Source organism: Rhea americana, unplaced genomic scaffold (assembly GCF_003343005.1).
Source record: "Rhea americana isolate MKP2758 unplaced genomic scaffold, rheAme1 scaffold_241, whole genome shotgun sequence".
NCBI classification, from domain to species: domain Eukaryota; kingdom Metazoa; phylum Chordata; class Aves; order Rheiformes; family Rheidae; genus Rhea; species Rhea americana.
Window position 1 is genome coordinate 655640 of NW_028186359.1, and position 24417 is coordinate 680056.

Consider the following 24417-nt stretch of genomic DNA (forward strand, 5'->3'; position numbering starts at 1 on the left):
CTGGCGGCCGGTGAGGCGCGGCGCGGCGCGCCGGGCCGGGCCGGGCCGGGCCGCGGTGTAAACCGGCTCGCTGCCCCTCGGCCCGCAGGGGGTCTGCAGCCGCGTAACGCCGCGCAGCTCCGCTCGCAGCCGCCGCGGCTGGCTGCGGCAAGCCCGGCGCGGCCGGGTGGTGCCCGGTTGGTGGTGCCCTGCGCTGCTAGGTTTCTGCCGCCTCTTCCCCCGCTGCTAGCCTGCGTTAGAGCTTGGGAGAGCCGGYGGAAAAAGGCATCGGTAGTTCTAGCTAGAAAACACGGCCAGAGCGGCGATAGAAAACTGCATCTTCTTCCTGTAAATACCAGGAAAGAGAATCTTTGTACAATATAGAAGATGTGGTGTGCTAATACATCGTACTGYACAACAATATAATATTTTTGGTTCACTTTTTGTTATATCTTTGTTCTAGTATTGCACAACAATATGCTCTTCTAAAAAGTAAACTTCCGCAGTGTCCGTGTTAACACTGAATAGAAACTTAATATCCAAACAGTAACTTTCAGTTTTAGATTAATACAAAATAATACATTAAAATGACTTGTTGTTATTCACCAGCCATGCAGATAGTTGAAATCATAGTATATTTTATCCAGGAGTTCGAACAGAGGTTTTAAGTAGCATATATAACCTAACTAATGTTAAAGACAGTACTGACAAGAAGGTGACAGATGAAAAGGATTCTCTAACAAAATAAACATAATCTATAAAGTCACTAAGGCTATGTTGCATTATATGTTTGCATAGTATTTTATACAGTATTGTTTTTAAAAAAAGTTATTTATGTTTTTGATTCTGTTTATAAACTTTTTGGTTTTGTTTCTTTTAACAGTGACTGTATTCTTAAGCACTTTGACACCAAAATTCTACTTTGCGCTTACTGTGACTTCATCTTTTATTTCTGGACTGATATTTGTAAGTAGCCCACTTCTCCTCTCCTTCCCCCCCCCCTCCTTTTTTTTTTTTTATTTTACAACTTTTTAACTTTTTTTTGTTGTTTTTGAACAGACTCTAGAGGGTGCCTTTGTACTACAAAGGAACTTACTGTTTRGTATCTCTTCTGGTATATTATAAGCACTCTCTTACTACGTATCTGATGTGCTTCAATAAGTCTAAGTAACCTGTGCCTGTTTTAGGCTTATTTTAAGATTTTTGTGTGTATGTGTATATATGCATATGTACATACATACATATATATATATGAAAACTATGCAAAATATATTCTTAAAAGAAAAGTGGGTTTTGGTCTGCAGCTATTTGTAGTAATGTTTCTTAACAAGGAATACCATTTGTTTGAACATGACTTATTTCTGCAGGCTAATGGAAGTACTCGCATAAGTTGATCCAGGGTTGACAATGTAGTATAGTTCTTGAGGACTGTAATATGTAGATGCTTTTAATAGCCTAAAAGAGAAAGACAGAGTGCTTTTGATCCAAAATTTCTAGTAAGTGAACTAGATTACTGTTGCTTAAAACATCGCTTTTAGAAGTTTKACTGGCAGAACATCTCAGTTTAACTAACCATTTTGTGCTTTATTTTTTAGATTAATTTTGTAAAATGAAAAATCTAAACCCAGCATGTGATTCTTGCCTCTATGTCTAATTTCCCTATACTGCAGACTTGGTATTAAATGATTCAGGCACCTTCTGAAAGAGTTTAGAATTTAACTTAATAACTCGAGGAGGGGGGAACAAACATATGTTTGATGAAAAGTTTACTTTTTTTGATCTCTTTCATGTTATGTGGGAAATCTTGCGTGACAGGGCAGACATGAAACAGTTAATAGATGTTAATTTGTATGTAGATAAGTTCTGTCTACAGTCATTTGTAGGGGGCTATCTTTGCTGTTCACAGTTTGCTTTTCGTTTGTTATGTTTATATTGGGAGAGTGTTACCTAAGGAAATTTCTGGTGCTTCTTTACTCTTGTGACAGGTATTTGAATGGTGGCATTTCCGAAAATATGGCACATCTTTCATTGAGCAGGTATCTGTGAGTCATTTGAGGCCCCTCATTGGTGGAGTAGAGAACAGCCCTCCAGCACCAGTAGCATTCTCAGCTAACAGTGGAGAGAATGAGACAAACAGGCAGAATATGCCAGGTGACTGTTATTGTGTCCCTATGGTTTTCATTGAGTTTCAAGAAGGCCTTGTTCAAGTGAATTTATTTTTCTTTTGAATGGTTTTGATTCTGGAGAAAGGCCTACATTTTACCAATGTGTTTTATTAATAGTGATGAAAGAAATTAAGTGATACATAATACATTACATAGTATCATTAACCTAGAACATTCATTATTAAAGACACCATTTTGAAAATATGTTACACATTTAGCTAGAACTGTTTCAGTAAGAATGGATTTTTGCTATTCTAAATGTGTGCAAGATAAACATTGTATGAATGTGGACGGCAGTGTTTAATTTTTCCACCGTGTGCTTTTGTGTGATGGAAATGCTGAGGGGAAAAAAAATCCATAGGGAAAAATTTTATATGTATATGTGTGTGTGTGTGTGTGTGTATGTGTGTGTATATATATATGTATATATATATATATATATGTATAAAAATCATAGTTGAGATGAAACTGTATAAATCTTAGATTAAAACCAGTTGTGGGATTTGTTGTTGAAGTAAAACTGTATAGTTACTATATTTTAATGTCATGGCAGTATTTCTTGTGCTTTTAATTCAGAAAGTACTTACATTTTTTTTTAAATCATTTTCAGAGTGCAAAGTGTGGCGAAATCCTCTGAATCTTTTCAGAGGAGCAGAATATAGCAGGTATTAATAATCTTATTTTTTCATTGCATAGTTTTAAAATTAATCTGGAACGTATTTATGTTGTGTTCCCAGAGCTTACAATAATACTATTGGGAGACAATAAGACCTACAAGATTGTAGGGATGAAGTTTGGATTGATGCCAATCCTGGGTTTCAAAAGCATCTGTCCAGATTTTGACAGTTTCAATGTTAAGAATGCAAATATTACTATAAACATCACCAGATTTTCAGGGTAAAATTTGGATGCTGGATTTATTTTGTTCTTCTTTTTGGAAAACACTAGGAAAATAATGGTCTCATACCTGTTGAGTTATTTTATTCAGATGAAGCAGTGATTCTACATCTGAAATCTCACTTTTTAAAGTAATATAGCTGTGCTGTAAGTCGCCATACTGTTTCATAGGAAAAGGTGCTTTTTAGCCAGTTCTCCAGTCATTTAGAACATAGCAAAAAGATTTTTTTTTTCCTCTGCAGGAAGCCTTCTGGCAGCCTGTACAGATTATGTAGCAGTAGTGCTTGAAAACTTCTGGTTAGTAGCCCACTCCTTACTAATAAGGTTTCTGCACTAAACGTAACTGTCTGTTAAGCACATCAGCTATCCTCTTTAGTATCAGCAATAGCATTTATTAGCAGCTCGTCTGACTGAAATTTCTCATGTTAAAGATACATGTGGGTGACTGGGAAGGAGCCTCTTACGTATTATGACATGAATTTGTCTGCTCAAGATCATCAAAACTTTTTCACATGCGATACAGATGCCCTTCGGCCTTCAGATACAGGTACCAATGATGTATGTAAGAGATATGTATGTGGAATGTGCAAAGTGGGTATTTTTAATACACATCAGCGTAGCACAAGCTACAATATGAAATATTTTGTGAAATAATAGCCTTTCTTTCTACATAGGTGTTTGAATAGATGTTCTTTTACATTGTGCTGTCTCTATTGGTTTTAAAGGTGATTGTGTATTAGGGTCCTGAAATATTTTAAGATCTCACGCTTATTAATTAACAATATGATACTGAAAACTTACTCTTCACAAGCAATGCACCGGTCTCCTTTAAAAATATTATTGACGAGCAGTGCTGTCTCCATGATTTTATCATAGCATTCCAAATGTTGAGTGCAGAAAATGTACTCAACCTGGTTATTGTCAGACTAGGTGCTATTACCAATTTGTCAAGTTCCGGAAGCATTACTTGTCAGCTAGCTGTGACATGTTTGATGTGTTTTTGCTTCACAAATGGAGTGTATTGTCTCGCTTACTAAGCCAAGACTAATATTTTGTTTCCAAAAGAAAACTTGAACGTTTTTTTCCACGTTACTCTTGCTGGACAGCAGAAAGTTTTGTTCCAAAAGAAACATGCATAGGTTCTTCAGTTTTCTTATCATACTTGAGATAGGCCAGATATTTAATTCCATGAATGTAATGTTCTGGAGTTCTTTCAGAGCTGTTATTTTGTGTGAAAGTTRTTAATTCTGTCTAGAAAATGGTAGCTGTAAGTAAACTGTCTTTCTTCTGTTAAAGTTGGCTCCCGGTTTGGGATCCCACTTTTCTCTAGTAGAAACATATGGAAAAGGATGTAGAGATGCTTCACTGAACTCTTTGCTTTCTATCTGACTGATTTTGAATTTGAGTTTTAATTCAACCTTTTAAATAGTTAGATTTCATCCTTTGTTTTTAATTACTTTCTRGAACACCTTTTAATAAGATAAAGGATTATATTCTATATTGAACTGGCTTTGCCATGTTATGCCACTCAAACATGTTTTGTAAATTTAAAAAGAAATAGTTTAACCYTTTATGATCTGGTAGTTGTCCAAACACTGAAGTATGAAACAATAACTGTGTAACACATATCTTACTATATCAACTTTCTTTGAAGTTCTGTTTGAAAGCTTAAGTTAAAATTCTGTGCAGGTCTGTGCAAGAACCTGTGTTTAACAATTGCTGCTGCCAAGCTTTCAACAAGCCTTGTGAAATGTTTCCAGAAATCTGTAGYGATTTAGAAACTGTACATCTGCCTGGTTATGTAAACTGCCTTTTGTTTCAGTTTAGGAGTTCTTAAATGGTCAATGAATAATATTCCTTTTGGTATTGCTATCTTGGATTAAATTTGTGACAACATCAGATATTGCAAGATTCTGCTGCTTATAGTAGAAGTTCCTGCTGGAATTAAAAGTACTTGTGTACTCTTCCCTATAGCAGTTGTTTAGCAAAGGTGAATTTGCAAAATGAAAGTGAATGTTAGTCTGGTAGACTTGAAACATAAACAGCCAATATTGCCTCAGCTTTTCTGATTGGCTAACTAGGTGTTTTCCTGCATTTTTGTGTCTCACCAGCCTTTTAAATCTTTTTTGCAACAGTTATGCAGAAAGCATGGAGAGAGAGAAACCCTCAAGCCCGGATTAAAGCAGCTTATCAAGCTTTAGAATTGAACAATGAGTAAGTTTAGATAAAAGTTAATTTTCTTTATTTCCAGTGTAAAAGATTAAATGACATGATGTTGACCACAGTATCAGTTTCTTGTCCTAAATATTTAGAATTAGCAAGAGAAATTTCCAAATATTTTAAAGGGGATTTTTGTGAATATGAGAATTATACATGTGGCTGTCAGTTACACTGAAGKATTGAACTATGCTTTAGAAAAAGTAGCTTTTGTTCTCCCTTTTTCTTAGAATTTTTTTTTTTAATCTTTATATCACTAGCAATAACACAGGAAAACTCATGCTGAGGTGGAACAAACTAAACTGAATATGAAAATCTAGGTTTATCAGGAATGGCATTATGATAGTACTGTGTTTAGAGTTCACATAGGATGTTTTTCTTAGGGTTTTAAATATAATTGTGTAATACAAAACAAAATTGATTGCAGAAGTAAGTAAAATTTTTTGGTTTGTAATTTGGTCCTTTTTGTGTAAAAAGGTTCACCTTCTTGTTTTAGAAAAACAAACTGAACAGAAAGAACTTTCACACAGTTATCACAGCATTTTAAGTATTTAATGGAAAATAATTTTACAAACAGTTATAACCTTTTTTTTCTCAGAATGTTTATTTTGTCTTAAAACTGAAAAGGTTTCTGTTTTCCTAGTATTCACCATTTGGACATAAGCAGTGAATATTACGGTACAGCAGTTCGCTGTTGTCAATGCTTAGATACTAAACATATGCGAAAGCTCCCTAATTCTGAAGCTTTTTACACTTATTCAAAAATGTTAAGCTTTAAGTCCCTCAGTATAATTTGTGTCTTTTTTCCCCTATTACAGCTGTGCAACTGCCTATGTTCTTCTGGCTGAGGAAGAAGCAACAACTATTGTAGATGCTGAGAAGTATTTTAAACAGGCTCTGAAAGCAGGAGAAACAATTTACAGAAAGTCTCAAAATTGCCATTCCCAAAGTCCCCAGCATGAAGCACAGCTGAGTAAGCACTTTTGAATCAGATAAACAAACACTTCTTTTTCAGCAGCAAAGTAAAATGAAAGCTATGATTAGTGATTTGAGTTTGATTCCCAAATCAGTGAAGCAGTTCTTACTATTTTAGCTATGCTTAGCATGACATGCTGTATGATCTTTTGTCGTACCTGAATAAGTATAGAAAGTGGTAGTTATGCTGTGTATTTATCATAAGTTGTATTGTTTAGGCTTCTTTTATTCTAGCCAATATTTTGGGGAAAAAAAGTCTAAGTTTTTTTGCCGTTTAATCTTGTTAAAAGGAATTGCTGACATTGGTCTAGATGGGCTTTGGTTGAGACAGCACTAGTAGTTATTTACATGTTACATACACATGGTTAGGGAAGAACAGGTTGTATGGTTTTGTTTGGTTTTGTTTTTTTGAGAGGGAGATTTGTATGTCTTTGTTTTAGAGATGCACAAAAGATGATGACAGCAATCCTGAAAGTATCTTTACTATTTTGGTTCTACAGTCAATTGCACTTAGATTGGCTACTTTGAAATATTCCTATTAGAATGTGTATTCATGTTTTTTTTTTTTAAAGGATTGTAAYTGATGGATTAATATTTTCGTTTTGCTTTTTAATCAGGAAGAGACACCAATGTACTGGTGTATGTGAAAAGGAGGCTAGCTATGTGTGCAAGAAAACTTGGGAGAATAAGAGAGGCTGTAAAAATGATGAGAGATGTAAGTAATTTAAAAGAAGTKTGAGCAACTCCTGGTGTTTTTCTGTCACATTGTCCAAAATGATGATGTAAAACTCCCTTTCTAGGCATCATAGTAAGTCTAATTGAATTATTTCCCAGTGAGATTTGCACATCACGATGGATTTATTTTCTGGGGGAATTACAATGACAATATTTTAGTTCYTGTATCTGGAAGTTAAGTGTTCATATTATATAATGGCATATGTTCACAGTTTTGTTGTCCAGTTTGCTTTATGCTTGGCTCAATGACTAAATTGTCAAAATAGCCAAACTTTGTACTTCATTGTATTTCAGTCTTATCTTTTGCTTGCCCAAGGTGTATCGTAAGTTATTATTACACAACAAATATACTGACCAAACCAGCCCACTGGGGGAAACATGCCCATTTGAGCTGAAAGTATGATGTATGAACACCTAAGTATAATTGTTTTCCAGTAGATGAATGCTGGCAGAAAAAGTGACCTCTTTAAGTTAGGGATGGTCCAGTACTTTTGGTTACCTGCCGTTTTTTAACACTGCAAAAGAACAAAGCATTGAAAAAGCTTAAATTATTGTATTATTTTTGCCTAAGTGTTTCGGGAGTTCAAATAAAATACTATATAATTGTGCCTAATTTATTTCTCTTTAATGATTTGCAGTTAATGAAAGAGTTTCCACTTCTTAGCATGCTGAATATTCATGAAAACCTCCTGGAGGCATTGTTGGAATTACAAGCTTATGCAGATGTCCAGGCAGTTCTAGCAAAGTATGATGGTAAGTGATGTCTATTGGAAAAATACTGACACTTTTGTATAATTGTGTAGGTGAGGGGGCAAAGTATATGTGTCCAAAAGCCAAGTATCTAGCAATGTTTGAGCTAGCTGGCTAGATTCCTCTCATCACCCTCAAAAAGGCACTTTCAGATCATGAGTCAACTTTTTCTGTTTAAAATGATGAGCTCAGATGGAGTTATCTGAATTTAGGCAAGCTAAATTATATATGAATTAAGTGTTATGTTCTTAAGTTACCACTAATCCACCGACAGATCTTGAAGTTCACTTTTCCTCTGCTCAGGGATTTTTTTTTTTCAATCTCTTCTAGATCCCTGATTATGAATAGTTTCATCAGACTTTCTCGGTTGTCACATAGCCCCCTTAAAGTATTTAATGTAAATAGGTTGAAAAAGATAGTCTTCCCTTCTGCCATCCTCTGATCTTGGTCTGATAATTCTGTAGTACTGAGTCTGCTTGCCAAAGATTAGTGGTGTGCAAGCTTTGCTCTCTTAAATGGCAGTAGTTTGCTTTCATTATCTGTCTGAATTGGAATGTTTCAGATATTGCACAGGTCTAGATAAACGTTAATGAAATAGGTAGGTACTTGTCCCCGGAGTTTTGCCACGTAGCTAATGCCCAGGTCATTAGTTTACCAAGTGCTGCTGCCAAAACTGTCCCTTCAATCATCTTCAGAATGGAGGGATGTAAAAGCAGTATTTTGTAGCAAGTGTTCCATGCCCTTGAGAAATCAGCGTGTTCCTTGTTTTGTCTCTGTTCTTCGTTGCTTCAGGGAATAGGAAGTATGTTGTTCTTGCCAAAATCCTGTGCCCCTGTGTGTGGCCACTTCAGTTGTGTGCTTGTATTATTTGTCCATACATGCCTGCCCTATGGGGTTTTATTAGTTTAACAAAAGCATTTGCTCTTTTGCTAGGATGTCTTTATATTAATGTCAGAAATTGTGACTTTTTCATCAAGAAAAGGGAGCTGTCCTTCCCCTCTCCCCCACCAGACGCCCCTAAGCATCTGGAAAAATTACTGAGAGCTTCAAACTTTCTGTCGCCTCCTAGTGTTTTACTTGACATGACAACCAGTCTTCTGTTAGGTGATGGACAAGGTGAGGATGGGATTTACAAAAATACCCAAGAGCTATATGACTATACACAACATGATATCTGGGAATGAGACCCCAGGCTTTGTCTGCTTTTAAAGTAAACTTGTACTGTGGAGTGCTAACCTTCTAATCTATAATTGTCAGCTGAAACTTAGCCTCAGAAGCTATTTTACAAAGCATCCAACTAACAGATACTTCTCCCATTAAACTGGAAAAGAAGGAAAGTTGCATTTTCATTTTAAAAAACATCTACTTGTCGGTCATGTATTTTTTTTTTTGGTYGGCTTCTAATCAGTATTTCAGTATTTTGTAAAACTCCATGTTTGTATACAGTCGCAAAATCAGGTGAAGATTTAAAGCTCATTTTAAACCTTCATGATTGAATACAGGGAAAGTACTTTGTTCTTAAATGTCTATTTATGCATGCATTTCTCTTTAAATCCAGTTTCAGTGTCTTAGTATGTTTAGAAGAAAGAATTACTCCTTCCAGCTTAACTGCAACTCCGAGTTTTTGATCTGAGACTGACTGGTCATCAGAAGATTGCTTGATGACTAAGAATTTCAGGGCTTCTAATCATAGCTGAAATGTTCCAGATGTGACATGTATTGTTTGGTATACCCAAATAAAATCTTTAAGCTCAAAGAAAATAGATTTAAAATGTTTGTCTTACGTTTAGATGTTACAGTTTAATTATTTTATTTTATCATAGATATTAGCCTTCCAAAATCAGCAGCAATATGTTACACAGCGGCCCTATTAAAAGCCAGAGCTGTTTCAGAAAGGTAAGCAAGCCCACTTGTGAAAACAGTGGTTTGTGGCTAATCTTGGATTATGCTATAAAGTATGGATTAAAAAAAAAATCTAAATCCAACATGTAGCACTTACATTTCTAAAAACAATAGCTGTATATTTATATAAAGTTCTTCCAATAATTTTTATTGTTTTACTTTTCTCTTGAAAAGCAAACTTTATGGACAAATAGTATGTTCTTTGTGTAAAATCCAGGATAGTTGAAAATAATTAAAAATAAACATCTGTAACATTAATACAGGTAAAGATGGTATCCAAAAGCATGTGTTCCACGCATGTACTTTTCTATAATTTTCAGTCTTTTGCTGTGATGTTCAGCAGTTTTGTGTGTGTATATATGGGTTAGGTGCTTGATATTTATGGAAATTCATATTGGCATTTGTCTTTTCCTGATTTTATTTATTTATTTATTTATTTTCCCTTGGGTGATTCTAGCTTTTCCTTYTTAGAAAGTCATGTTGCAACAAACTTACAAAAGACTGAGAACTCTACCATAGATGATTGGTATGAAGTTTCTAAAATGTTAACAAATCTTTGTCATATTGGCRTGGATGGCAGTCAAGATACCTGAAYTAGCCTTTGCATTTGTTTGGTAGAMGGGTTTATTTYTCATTTCTGATAAGTCAGTCAATTCTTAATGAGTTTCAGCCTTAAACAAATAACTGATTAGCATTTTATCAACTTTGTTCTGCATGGGTTTTCTCTTCAGGTTCTCCCCTGAAACTGCCTCCAAAAGAGGGCTTAGTACAGCAGAAATTAATGCTGTGGAAGCRATTCACAGAGCTGTGGAATTTAACCCTCATGTTCCAAAGGTAAGAGTATTTTATTTCCTGTTGGGCTATTTTATCTTCTTCTGAAGTAAGTCATCTTACTGTCCTGTSGTTTGAGCCTTTCTAGCCCTGTGCTTTTTTTGAAGTTGGTTGTAACTCCAACACTCCAACCTTTGGTTTGTTTATATCATAAATGTTGTTTGTAACTAAATTAGTTGTTCATAATTAGCAATATTCAGTAGTTTTGTTACAAAAAAGTTTAAATGCAAGTTAAAATTTTCTGACTTGCTGGAAAATTCAGTAATGTATTACTGAAGGCCCTTTGCTGGCTAAACTAAGTATTAATAAATACCAATTTAAATCTTTCAAATCCCTGAAGCCAAATTAAATTATCCAGACAATAACTACCCATAATACTTCAAAATACTTCTTTCTATTGTATTTAAAGCATGTCTCCAGAACTCCAGTTATTGAAAGATCTACTGTCACTTATTTTCTTCATCCCTATGTAGACAAGATTAAGAATCTGTACTGTTACATGCTCTAATTTAATGTCTGCCATTACTTGAACTAGCCAAAGTAATAGATTCCACTAAGCGTTGTGTGAAAATAAAATCTTTTCTTGATTTTTTTTTTTTAACTGTGCTAGTATTGGTGATGCATTCATTTTGAAGTCTTGAATGTAGAAAGTTGGCTTAGTTCTGGACATAATCCTCTGCAAATAATCATGGAGTCCAAATGACTATTGCTGTGAAGGCTTGAATTATCCGACCACTCTATTCTGTCTGCCTGTCCAATCTAATAGAATGTGCACTGAGAAAGCTAATTGCTGGGAGAAATTGCTGCTTGTTTGCATGACTGATCAAGAGCGTAGCAAGTTCATTTCAGACAGTCTCAGACAGATTTTTCTTTACTCTCTGCCTTTAGGGGAAGAAGATTATAACGCATTATCATTATCTAAAAGTTCTTTTGTTTTGTGTATCCTTTAGTTGTTTCAGGAGCCTCATGTACCTTTTCTAAGAAGTTAGATCCCATTTCAGACAGTCTGCTTGCAAAATTTGTTTTACAGACAATCAGGAAACTGATTCTAACTTTCCATACTTTGATCTTCTCTTCTAATTATTTACATATCCAGATTTCTTCATAGTTTTTTATTACAATACCTCCTTGAAACACCAGTTGATAAAACTGCCAGGCAGAATTTTACTGTTGCTGGCTACCTAGAGTATGGACTGTAAAATATTCATAGTCAAACAAGAAAAGAAGAGGACAGGAAGAGCACAAAAAAGTGAAGTAACTTGCCCAATACATTATGATGGACTAGTGGGGAAGAAAATCTAGTTTATAAATTTGCAGTCTGTCCTTTCCTCTGGACTAAAAATGAATGAATATGTGAAGTATAAATCTCTTTGTTCTTGTGTCTAATGAAAGTGATTGTCTTTGCAGATAACATCGTTTTGCATAAGGAAAATAAAAATAATGTTTATTTCTTTTTGCCCTGAGTTATACTTTTACAAGGATGGCTTTTGTTTGACAAGTTAGGGGAAAGCATTTTATGGAGCTACAAAATGATRCTTTTAAACCATTTCAATTGGGAGATCTGTAGCTACATTTTGATAATGTGCAAAATATTCTTTTCCAATCATGTTCTGAATATCTTACAAATTTTAACTGGGTAAAAAGACTTTTTTATTTCCAGATTTAAGAAAAAGAAAAATTTCATAGTAATGCCTTGTCCATTTTATGGTTATAAAAAGGATATTAAAATCTTTCAGATCCTGGATTTTTTTTCTGTTCGTGTGGTAACATGTGGGTGCAGAGACGGCCAAAGCATGGAGTTTAACATTARTATGTTGAGGCTATATTTGCAATGGACCTTCATCACCACTGTTGCATTTACATTCCCTTACTCTTTAAGTAGTACAACTGAAAACTAGGCACTGTAGAGAGCATGAGGAGTCAGGTCGAAGGTCAGATATTTGAGACCATTTTCCCACAGCAGCCCTGTGTGAGTGATCCTTTACTGTGTTAAAAAAAAAAAAAAAAGAAGAGGATTAGAGAGGATTAGCAAGAATATTACCCTCCAGAGTGTAGGCCCAAGGCACTAAAAGAAGAACCTAGCCAGGCAGTAAATGTGCTTTATTTGGCCAGGGCACAACTACATTCCTTCAAGAATCTGAATGGGAAAAGTTAAGTCCTCAAACTGGATTAGTAAATAATCTCATAGTTTGTGGCATCTGCTGAAATAAATCGGTGAGTTGGCTGCATTCTTACACTTTGGGAGACAGTCAAAGGAATTGCCAGCCACATTGATCAAAGGTGTGGATTAACTTTGGCTGTTATTGAATGAGACATTATATGCTAGGAGAAGACAACTCATAAGTAAATACTAGAGCTGGAACCATCATTTCATGCTTCTAAAAATTATTTATCTGTTTTTAAAAGCCAAATTCAAAAGGAGTACCTCTCTTTTTTAATATACAATTTAAAAAAATGCATATCCTATATTTCAAGGGAAATGGAAAATTTATTAATTGTAGCCTTTGACTCTTCTGTGCATTGTATATCCTGCTCATGTAGGAAGAAGGCTGAAACTGAGAAATTCTGAGGTCAGAGATACTTTGTGGTGGCACAGCAAAACCACATTAAAACCATGTTTTTCTGAATTTTGCTTGATTCTTTTTCCTTTCGTTAGCATATTGACGCTTATCACCAATTTCTGATTTGCTACTGATATTTGAGGACTAACAAATATTTAGCCTCTCCTCCATTGAAAGTTTCAGTGATAAAACTGAATACAAATGCCAGGGTTTTTGTTAGCCTAAACTTGCAGCTCATTGGTATTGTACCAGCAGYACAATATTTTATGTATCTTCTACAAAAATGTTCACATTTTACCTCATTGAAGATGCATTTTTCCTGATACTCTGTGTGAAACTCCCAGTTTAAGAGCCTTATACACTAATGTTTCTTTTTCCTTTTCCCTTTCCTGTGCAAATGAATGCTATTTCTTCAACAGATAAAGTTAGTCTCTGTGTGATGTGCTCTGTTATTCCTCAAATAATCCTTCATTTTCTGCAGTTAATAAGGATTTAAGAATATTCYGTGTAACAAAGTGCTTTCCACTTTTACTTTCAGTATTTGCTAGAAATGAAAAGTTTAGTCCTACCTCCAGAGCATATTCTGAAACGAGGGGACAGCGAGGCAGTAGCATATGCTTTTTTTCATCTCCAGCACTGGAAGAGGATAGAAGGAGCTCTAAATCTGCTACATTGTACATGGGAGGGCAGTAAGTATCTGTTTTAGTTGCATGTTTCTTTCTTTTCTTTTTAGATATTAGACTAATCTCTTTGCATTTATTCACCTCAATCACAATTGGTTCTCTTTGTGGGAAGCTGGTTGCTTGGTTTAGCTATGAATCTAATGTCACTCACTCTTATTTCCAGCATTTAGGATGATCCCATACCCGTTAGAGAAAGGCCATCTTTTCTATCCGTATCCAAGTTGTACAGAAACAGCGGACAGAGAACTGTTGCCAAGTAAGTGGTTTCTAAGCGTTGACGATAAAACATAACCTAAGGAAGTATTTGGTYTGTGGTGTTCTGTATTTACCTTACTGTGGTTTCAGGTTTGAGCTTCCCATAAAGGGATCCAGCTACTTGTTGATGTCCCTCCCAGATGTTCCTTAAGCACTTCATATGTGTATGGGGATAAATGTTAGCTTGATTTTGTAATAAGCTAATAGATCCTTCCAGGAGAAAATTTCTATGTGTTTTCCCAATTTCAAGAGCAAAAAAATGCACTGGTTCTTTAAATCATTTTTAAAAGTCATAGATTTGGTTACTGTTGCAGAGGAGCTATTTCCTTTTAGCAAGGTGTGAATGCATGGTTCCAGTCTTACATTCAAATACCTGGCAGAACCTGTTTGTGATCTTGAAGGAAGTCCTTGGTTAATCTATAGCTTGAGAGAATGTTTATTGATTTCTGTGATTTAATTTATTGGTATATATTCATCTGCTGCATAGTACACCTCCTGTATTTTTTTATCCATTTAGATCTTTGTACAGATTTATACTAACACTTGACACTGAAGAGTAACTGCTCTTCAACTGCCTATTACCTCAAGGTTATTTTACGCAAGTATGAGCCTACATGTTTTTTGTTTTGTAAGACAACCTGAAAATAAACCATTAGGACTTTTGCTCATTATGTCTGAGAAAGTAACATTAATTTAGATAAGAATTGGACTGTTAAGTGTATGTGCTAATAGAGTTCTTATTAAGGTTAACTTCTATATCATGAAGAAACACACGTCCCAGAGGACTATAAAGGGCTACTGCAAAAGTACCAGCAGACCTACTGAGACCACAGCTGTGGAAAAGCAAACCTACACATACATATTTCTATTTAAATGCCTGAAGTTATATTTAAAATGTGTAATTTAAATTTGCCCCCAGACTGCTTTAAATTACTCCTTTCTCACTTATGCAGGATATTGCACAAGGAATTCCTTGGTTAGTGACTAACCCTAAATTGTAGACTTCCCAGCATAATTAAACACCAACATATGCACATATTTCAACACGATCATTCACGCGTTCCTATTACGATTTAAATATAAAACTACCCATAAATAATAYCATCTTAGCACTTTTATTGCACTACTTCCTTGAGAAATCTTGATACTAAATTTTTTAAACTTATCTATTTAAAATAATGTTGGCCAAATTAATGATTCAAAGACCCTRAATTGGTCTGACTAGTAACAATTCCTGAATGGCTGTGAACATATAGAATTGTTTTTAGTTGTCCTTATGTATTTTGGATTTGATCCTACATCTTAGTGTAGGAACAACTGGAGTAGAAAGAATCCTCCCTTCCTCCCCCCCTCCCTCCCTCCCCCCCTTAAAATCCTTTCTTAACTTACATTGTTGCCTTTTGCTGTGATGTTTTCTAACTTAGGTTGCTCTCTGTTTTAAAAATCAGGTGAGTTTCTACGTTATGTTGAGAGCATGGCGCTACTCAGTAGTAGACAGCCATTCCTGTGCTCGGTGAAGAAGATTGCATTGCTATCATACTGTACCATAAAGTAGCAGGACTGGTTACTTGTTAAGAAGGTGAACTGATAATCTCTGGGATATCATTGAACAACTCTGACTGGCATTAGACATGGAATGCAATGTGTTTTACAGAGCTGTGTTCCATAATCACAGATTTAAAAACCAAACCATACCAAACCCTATGTCATTAATGACTTACAGGCAAAGGCACAAGTCATTTTTGCTGGGGTTGCTTTTATAGTGATAACTTTTTTTTTAATGTGCCAACATTCAGAAACAATAATTGGGAGGGTGAACTGTCTTTTTCCTCCTCAGACCTCAGCCTGCTGCATGTTAAAAGCCAAAATATACAAGTACAAGATGAAAAACTAGTACAATGAAAACAAATAATGAAACAATTATATTTTCATGTTTTCTAAAAAGGCTTCCCTGAATTTTGCTTTTTTAGATTTGAAACCAGCTTGTGAAGAAATATGTGCAACCCTTTCATAATTACTTATGTCTAAAGAAACCTTCTTTTCATTAAAAAAAAAAAACTTTCTGAATCACTGATAAAAAGTCAAAACTGCAGGTATTCAGAACCTGAAAGTGATTACAAATTCACTAGACAGGTTGTCAGCTAGTAATCAGTTTTGGTGTCTGGAGTGCTGAAAGCTCCATTTGCAAGCCCCTTAGGCGGTCTAATCACCTTCTTCTGGTTTCATGACCATGGATTGGAAATTGCAAGGAACTGTTATATATAGAATTTATAATCTAGTTGTGGTGCTGTTTTCTTTGAGGTCTCCTCTTTTAGCTACTTGAAAAATGTACTGTAGTCTACAAACCAGAAATCCTTGGGAAGTTTATGGAGCTACCTTGCATGCATATACAATCTGATGATTGTTTTGGATTTACTGAACTTAAGGTGGATGAGTATTCCATTAAAATAGGAGAAGCAGGAAAACTGAGATATACTTGAAAAATGCTCTTCTAAATAATAGAATTAATACTTTAAAAGGTTGAAAACACCTGAAGTGTTTAAATTGGTCTAGATAATTTGTCTGGAATGTGTATTTTGACAACTTGTAAATTTTATAGCTCTTCCCTCTGTCCTGTTAAAAGAGTAGGTATCAAAAACTAAGCCTGATGAAATGCTTTAAAAATAAATCCCATGCAAGTGGAAAGGAAGACTGGGAAGAGAAAGCTGTAGTGGCTGTTAATAATAAGCAAAGACATTTAATGTCAGGGGAAAATTTTTAAAAAGTTTGAATCAAATACTTGGACCTAACGTTTTGAGCTGCACGGTAGTTGTGAGTCCACACTTTTGCTTTCTGTAAATGTAGAATTGAGTATATCATAAATTCAGAAATCTGTCCTTTATTATCAAATGTCAATGTTCTTGATGTTTTCCTTTCAGCATTTCATGAAGTCTCCGTTTACCCACAGAAGGAACTTCCATTCTTCATTCATTTCACAGCAGGCCTATGTTCCTTTTCAGCAATGCTCGCCCTTCTTACTCACCAGTTCCCTGAGCTGATGGTCATTTTTGCTAAAGCTGTAAGTATTTTTTTGTCATGGGGCTTCCATAGAGAATTTGTAGGATCTTTGGAAGTTCTGAGGTCGTGTTCTGTTGTGCTGGAGGCTGTAGTCAGTCCCGTGCTCCTCAAGGTGCTATGTGATTTGTGTGACACTTGGTAGAATTGGATTTGTAGCTTACAAAAAAAGACTGGGATTTTTGTAGTATTCTCTCTCTCTCTTTTTTCTTTTATTTCTTTTTTTTTTTCCTTTCCTGATTTAATCAGGTTACTCCTGAATGCCTATTAAATGCAGTGCAGCTTTGGTTTCTGCTATCTCATTGATTTGATTTTTCTGCTTAAAATTGAAGCTGGAAGTTTTTTTTTAAAAAAAACTTTTTTTGCATTCTGATTTAAGAGGCTTTTCCAGGAGCCAACAGGAGTTAAAATCCAAGCCCTGAGAATGTTTAGATTGTAAAATCTATGAGGCAGAAATTGTTTAAATCTGTATCTTGTATCATGTTGAGGACATTGTGCCTAACAAATAGAACTCTACACATTCTCTATAGGCAGTTTGACTTGCTGCTTCTTTTTGTTATCTTGCAAAGGAATGTTCTACAGTGAGCAGTGATGGATGCTCCAATACTTACAGGAAATTTTTACAATTACTATTGTAAGACATGTTATGAAATCAAAGTTGGAAATCAAATACAACTCTTAACATTTTTTAATGTATTTCCATTTTACCACTATTTCTCACATCTTTGCCTTTTAAAAATCAGAGATGCCAGCATCCATGCATCAGATGTTTGCAGTGTCTCGCTATGTGTCTGCTCGATGCTTAATTATCCTTAATTAAAGAGCAAAAAAATGCTCCTTAATACAGGAGGTGTTAGAGCTTGTGTAAGGTCTGTGTAGCAAGTTCTGTCATCATGGTGATGTCCCTGTACTGTAAAGGGATTATGATCCTTAATGATGCTCTGTGTTACTGTAACAGAAACAAAGGGTGTATCTTCAAAGTGGGGATTGTAGAGAAGTGAACTTCTGGCTTAAATGTGATAGTCTGTGAACTTTCTTTTGTTTAGACTGTGCGCCAAGATACAGAGGTAAGTAGACAGGTATCAGCTGAAGCTGTGCAAATGTAGCAGTGTACTCAGTCTTATCTTGCTCATAACACTGCTAGGGTCTGTCTTACCAAGCGCAGCATTTTTGACCTGTTTTGATGAAGTTATTTCTTTATGAGAAGTGTAGGCCTTATGTCCCTTTATAAGAATGTATTCCATGATAATTGAAATGGGAATTTGGGTGAAATGAATGGTATATTTTGACAAAAAGGTAAATTGTTAGTAAAACATACCATGGCTTTAATTTGCACTTTATAGTATCAGAGGAACATTTCAACACTTGAGAAACTTTTCCAATGAGCATTATGTTGAATGTGCATTTTTATTCCCATAGAAGATTGCAGTGTGAGAGCTTCAAAAAATAAATAAATTGGTAACTGGAGATTCTAAAAAATGAGTAGGAAGGTAAACTGGACCCCAGAAAGAAAGATTTCTTGCCGAGCAGGCAATCTAGTAGCATTACGTGAATGAAACTGACAAAAACAGTTGTAAATTAATCATTTACTTCCAAGCCAGCTACTTCAAAAATTAGTTAACTGTCACTTACCTTTTGGAAACTAGACCAATGTTTTTTATATCCAGACTGGTTCCAGTTACTAGATGGAGGATTGTGTCCAGTGTAGTTAATACATCTGTTCTGGTTCTGTCATTCTAGTACCTATTCAAGATGGAACTGGACTTTACAATGGTAACCAAGCTTTTTAGCTGGATAAAGTGCTCTGATAAATTCTTGATCTGTGCTGTTTTAAATACATGTCAGCTGTTGAAGCAGTTGTTTCAATGGATGCCTTCTGTGCTGCTCTTTTTTCTTTTTCTCCCTCCCTTTTTCTTCTTTAGGGTTTCTTTTCATTGCTTATCTGTTAACGATGTTAATGGCTCTAACCTTGTTGGCTTTCCTTGAATTCTCAAAGCTCTACTCCCTGTCTTCAGCAAAGAGTGAAAAATGGTGTGGACAGCTTCGCTTCTTGTCTTCTCAAACTATRCCATGTAATACTTTTGGCCTTTATTGAACTATGGATGCGTAACCATGTGGTAGAGTGGAGTGCTAGCTAAAGAGTACTAAATGCTCAATGTGTTGTTTATTCAAGCTTTACTAGTCAAAAGACAGCGTGGAAGTTTTTCTGTTTTCTTGCTATTTTAATGCACCAGGTAATGGAGACCTAGGAAATAAGCTGTTTTTTCTTAAAAATACATTGTTCCTAAAACATCAGCTTCATTAGTGATTCTGGTCTACAGTGTCCAAGTTATGCAGGTCTGAGAGTGGGGGCCCCATTTCCACACAGTTCTGTTGATCTTTATGTAGGAAAATACAGTTGGACATGCCAGTGACAAATTTCAGTGCTGCTCATAATTGGCTGAGTTCATGTAACTAGGGYCTAACTATCTGCTTGATTAGTTCTGTAAGGACTGCATTAGCAAAGTTGTATGATTTCCAAAGAGATACAAGGTCAAATGTTATGCTAACAAAGAATTGCTTGGTGAAGTTTTGGATTTCTTGAACCAAAAAAAGACTTTGTGCAAGTTAGTTGGCTTTGCGTAATGGTATTTTGAATGTCAAGTGACATGTTGCCTGAATGTGGGGGAAAAAAAGGGTTTGTTCATTTGACAGCATATTTATTTTAGTTATTTTCTATAGGAAGAACAGATAATGTCTGTTCAGCAGAAAAGATGATCAAGAAGCATGCATATCACTGCATAATTTTACCAACCAATTGACCTCAGTGGCAGGTACAGAAAAAGGAGTTCCTGCCACTCAGTGTGCTTGCTTAGTGCCAGCAAAAGTGGAAATTACATCTTGAGATGGAAAGGATAAGTGATTTCCTTATCATCCTACTGAGGCTGACACCATCTTCTKCTATTCTGCTATTTTAGATAGGATTATTGTTAACTTCCATTTATAATCTAATGGCTAATATTCTTCCTTTTTCTAATTATTAGATTATTGTACTCCCACTCCCTGCCCCCACTTCCCAAGCATGCTGCAATAAAACACTTGTTTTATCTGGTGTCATACCTGCAGGTAATTCCAATATTTTAAGTTTTCCAAATTAAAAATTGTTTTTCATGATTCCAAGAATTTTTTATGATACTGTTTTTTTTGTTTTATTATATGTGGTAGATTGAGATAAAGTTCAAGATAATAAGATACTTAGAGTGCTTTTGGTTTTAGTGAAAAAGTGATGCAAAATGCATTTCCAACAAGTTATTGGAATTACTGAATTTTGAACAAATCTAGTGCACATTTGTAGGAATAACAATTGCAAAATATCATATATATGGAATTTTTCATTATAATCTCTCTGGATGACTTAATTCTGACTACTAAGATTACATTTGAGTTGTCTCTTAATCAAACTGTTTCTAGCAACTGAGTATTTATTGAGTTGCGTGACTCTAAAGAGCTTTAAAAAGTTGAATACCTTTCTATTGACTTGAAAAGTCTGAGTTTACATATTTTCATTTGTTAGTGCTTGAGGTTGTTTCCTCCATAATAAATCACAGGGTAAACCTTGGCAAATTGCTAAAAATATTCCAAGTGGCCAAAAATCACAATGAAGCATTTACTAGTTCCAATGTATACAATCCAATATACCATCAGCAGAAGTGTTCAGTACTGGCACCTACTGTGATTCAGCTCCCTTTGAAATTGATGGCAGTCTTTCCGTTGTATTCTCGGGCCTTGGGATCAGGTGCCAGAAGGATTTTAGTTATGTTTTATACAGGTGGAAGGGTTTACAGACATTAGGGACTGATATTTTCAGAAGTGCATTTACTGTTCCAACTACAGCCAACTGTGGCTTATTAGTTCTCTTGAAACTCAGACTCCTGCATTTTGATATTCCTTGACTAGAGGAGGATGTACCCTGCAAGCCATTTTAGGTGATGACAATGAACTATGCAGCAGTAGAGAATATAGTACGATCTGCAAAAAGAGTGCACACCCTGTGTGTGTGTTGTGGTTAAGAGCTCAATCTCGCAGGTTTTTCAGACAATTTCTGATCTTCTGGAGAATCCCTCCGTTACTGATAATCTGAGATTGCTTTGTTTCTTAAGCAGTTGCTGTTCAGGATTTTCTCATTAGTATAAAAAAGGGAGGAAGTACAGAAAATAGATGACATTAAAATATACAGTTCACTGAGTAAGCTGAAAAATATTCTGTCCTACATAACAATTTCTGTCAAAACTGCAGACAAAAGGATCTGATTCTTTTTGTGTTTGGTGTGAATCTTTAATAATTGCGTAGATGGAGAGCTGGGTAGCTATGAATAAACTTGTAAAAGTAGTGTTGCCCAAGTCTTTCTGTAATATCATATAAAGACACCAAAAAGTCTTCTCTACAAGAAAATTACTGATACAGAGTGACAGCAGGCACTGTTAACAGTTTTGTTAGGAGTGCCTGAAAACAGCTAATATGCTTACCTTCATAAGAAATATATCCCATTTTATAAGGTCTAATATCTTTTTTCCAGTATCTATTTTCCAGAATGTATCATCATTATTGGTTAATATGATTGTGAAAAAAAAATGCAGTGGTATTCCAGTATCTTATTGAAAACACTTCCTTGTGCATGAAATTGGAATAGTTCCTAAGACAATCCCTGTTTCAAAATGTTTGATATAGATTGCTTGATGTTTTCACAGCAAAGAAAGAAGTCATGGGAATTAAATTAAAAAATGGCTAATTTTTGTGATTACAAGATTAGGAGAAAACATTTTTTTTTCTTGCTGGTTTTTCCATAGCTACCCATTAGAGCATTTTTTGCTGTTTTGCTGATAGCAGCCAGTGCTGGACAGAATATGGGACTAAACAGACCCCAGTCTGGCAAGTCCTGTTTTCTGTGACACTCTGCTTTGCTTTCTGAGCAAATCCCCCTACCACTTTCCCCAAAGCTCATTAAGTGAGACTGGAGAATTAAGTTTTTAGCCAGCTGCTGAACTTTTCATATTTATAAACACTTGAGTCTTTTGCTTATCTAAGAGAAAATGTGTATAGTTTGGAGATGTGCACTTCCCTGCCAATGTGTAATGAGTGGTTCTACACTTCACAGAAAAAAAGCCTGAAGTTTCCTGTCACAGCTGAGTGTCGATGCCAAGGGCAAAGGTTTCTTGCCTTGCTAATCTACATCTTAACTCATGCACTTAATGTGAAGGTGCCACACGCAAACAGGCAGAGAAGAAGCTAGCTGCAATGAAAAGCTCCTGCGCTGTTGTGAATGTTATGTTTTAAAAGCCTTTTTAATGTAATATTTGAGGTTATGATATAAGCCAGGAGGGCCAAAGTAAAGCCCTCAAAGTAAATGAGTTCTGTCATTGCTGTCTCATGGAAGGGGGGCTTGTACAAGGATAACACGAGTCCCACTGAATAGTTGGGGAGATGGGTTGGGAGGGTGCAGGGGAGTTTGCACTATTTGTTTTAACCTAATCTTTTTTTCTGGAACTGTTTAGATGGCATCTAGAATACAGGAAGCATAGGCTGTCCTTGTTGGATTCTCCGTTCAATTTTTGTACATTTAAATCAATGACTTATAAGTAATCCATGCCTGAATTACTAAGAAAACACACTACTCTCCTTCCTAGTCTGCATAACACTGAAGATGTAGAGCTTAGAGCAGTTGGAAGAGTTGTAGCATGTAGAATTGCTATCCTAATTCATGCTGGTTGTGCCTAGGTATTACGAGTTCTTTGGCCTGTGAGCGCTCCCAGCGTTCTAGCATCCAGCTGAGAGTGGACTGTACCGTCTGAGCAGAGCAGGGTGAGTTAAGGTTTGAGCCATGGCTTCCCAGACCTACTCGCCTTGGATTTGAAGTCAGATTCTTCTTTGTAGTAGCACACTATAACATGTTATCACAATCTTACTGAAGCTGTTTTGTAGCTTTAGTACTGTTCAGATAGAAAGATGTGCAGTTAAAGCAGAGTTCTAAGGTCCAGTTTTGTTCCCCTAGCCTTCTTGTTGTCTCATTACCTTTAAGCAAGTCTCAACCTTTATGCCTCCATGTACTAATAGCTAAACTATAGTAAAGCTTCGTGTGTGACAGATGTTGAGGTTCAGTGTTGTCCTATAGATGATGATTTTCTTGTTTTTGATGTATATAAATCTATGTTAATATTTTTTGCAAGCCTGTTTCACGGCATCAGTACTGAGGGAAATTAGCTATGTATTATCTTGAGGAAAGATGCAGAATTTCTTTGGTTATACCTTAAGCCTATAAAATTACGCTTTTTCTGAAATTGAGTTCATTTTGTTGTTGTTTTGTTCTGTTTCTTGTAGTTCTTTGGGACTCTTCTTTCACCCTTCAGCTTCATAACGGGAAAACACAGAGATCTTCCTGCTGTCTAGTCCCTGGCATCAGCTGACTTCAGTTTTGAGTGGAGCCTACTTTTCATGATAGTTTTGATTCCGTTGATCTCATGAGCGTCACCTCCAACACCCACTGGGCACGATTAGATGGCATATGGATGGGGGAAGCAAAGAAAGCTGTGTTATTCGAAATGGTATCTTTCAAAGGCTTCTATGTTGGTAATGATGCTTAATATTATGAATTTCTTTGACCTTAGAGCCTGTAATCATCTCAGGAAATAGTTTGTGTTGAGCAATATCTTATTGCTCTCTTAATCACTTGTACAACTAGAAGCTAATGCTTCCTTTGTAAGAAGTGAAAGAACACAAATTGAGTGGATGTTTTAAGTATTGATACTTCCTTCTCGGCTGTAGATGCAGAAGATAATTGGCTTCAGCTTGATTTCATATGCCTTTTTCAAAATATTTGTTAACAGTAAAGTATGATTCCACTTTCTTTATTAAAAGGTTGCTTCTTAATACATTGAATATGTTGACTTCTTAAGCAGTTGTTTAATATAGATGACACTGTACAAACAAAAATGTTTCTTCTGTATCCTGTGAGTCTGCATTACACAAGGAATTATAGTATAAATTCCCCTAATTTATATTATTATCTCTTTAGGTTTAATTGTACATCTGTTGTCTTTCAAATCCCTTTACCTTGAAAAACGAGATGGTTTCTGTAACTGCTGAAGTGATTGTGGTATATTCATAGGAGTCTTGGGAGACCTGAGCTTTCAGGTGTTAGTCTGAAGGAAAGTACTAATGTTGATACCAGGACTAAGATGAGGAGCACTCTTCAAAGGAATTACTTGCTGTGTGGACCTACCATAAACATTTGTTTAGAGCAGACATGAAATGATAGCTGTGGCAGTTGTGGTTTGAGGTAATTGGTGTGACCTCCATTTTCATTCTTCCCGCATTAGAGAAAATGTCTATTTCTCATTCGTGTTTGCTACTCTATATTGAGAAAGCAAAGTCATATTA

The 24417-nt window shown here is 35.6% G+C and overlaps 1 protein-coding gene across 4 annotated transcripts; it reads left to right on the forward strand.

Annotated features, from left to right (window-relative positions):
* Positions 1-18: 18 nt before the first annotated feature.
* Positions 19-23916, forward strand: ST7L (suppression of tumorigenicity 7 like). Of its 4 annotated transcripts, none has more exons than XM_085306571.1 (15): positions 19-945; positions 1965-2130; positions 2755-2809; positions 3473-3588; positions 5177-5255; positions 6077-6231; positions 6851-6948; positions 7607-7721; positions 9542-9614; positions 10352-10454; positions 13551-13701; positions 13859-13951; positions 16950-17008; positions 22759-22842; positions 23359-23446. In XM_085306571.1, exons 1-14 carry the CDS (start codon positions 814-816, stop codon positions 22810-22812), a joined length of 1449 nt encoding a protein of 482 aa, XP_085162697.1. In that variant the 5' UTR covers positions 19-813; the 3' UTR covers positions 22813-22842; positions 23359-23446. The 4 variants fall into 4 exon arrangements, with proteins under 4 accessions (XP_085162697.1, XP_085162696.1, XP_085162694.1 ...); XM_085306569.1 differs by having other exon boundaries at positions 25-945; positions 16869-17008; XM_085306570.1 differs by lacking the exon at positions 22759-22842 and having other exon boundaries at positions 23359-23916.
* Positions 23917-24417: the final 501 nt, after the last annotated feature.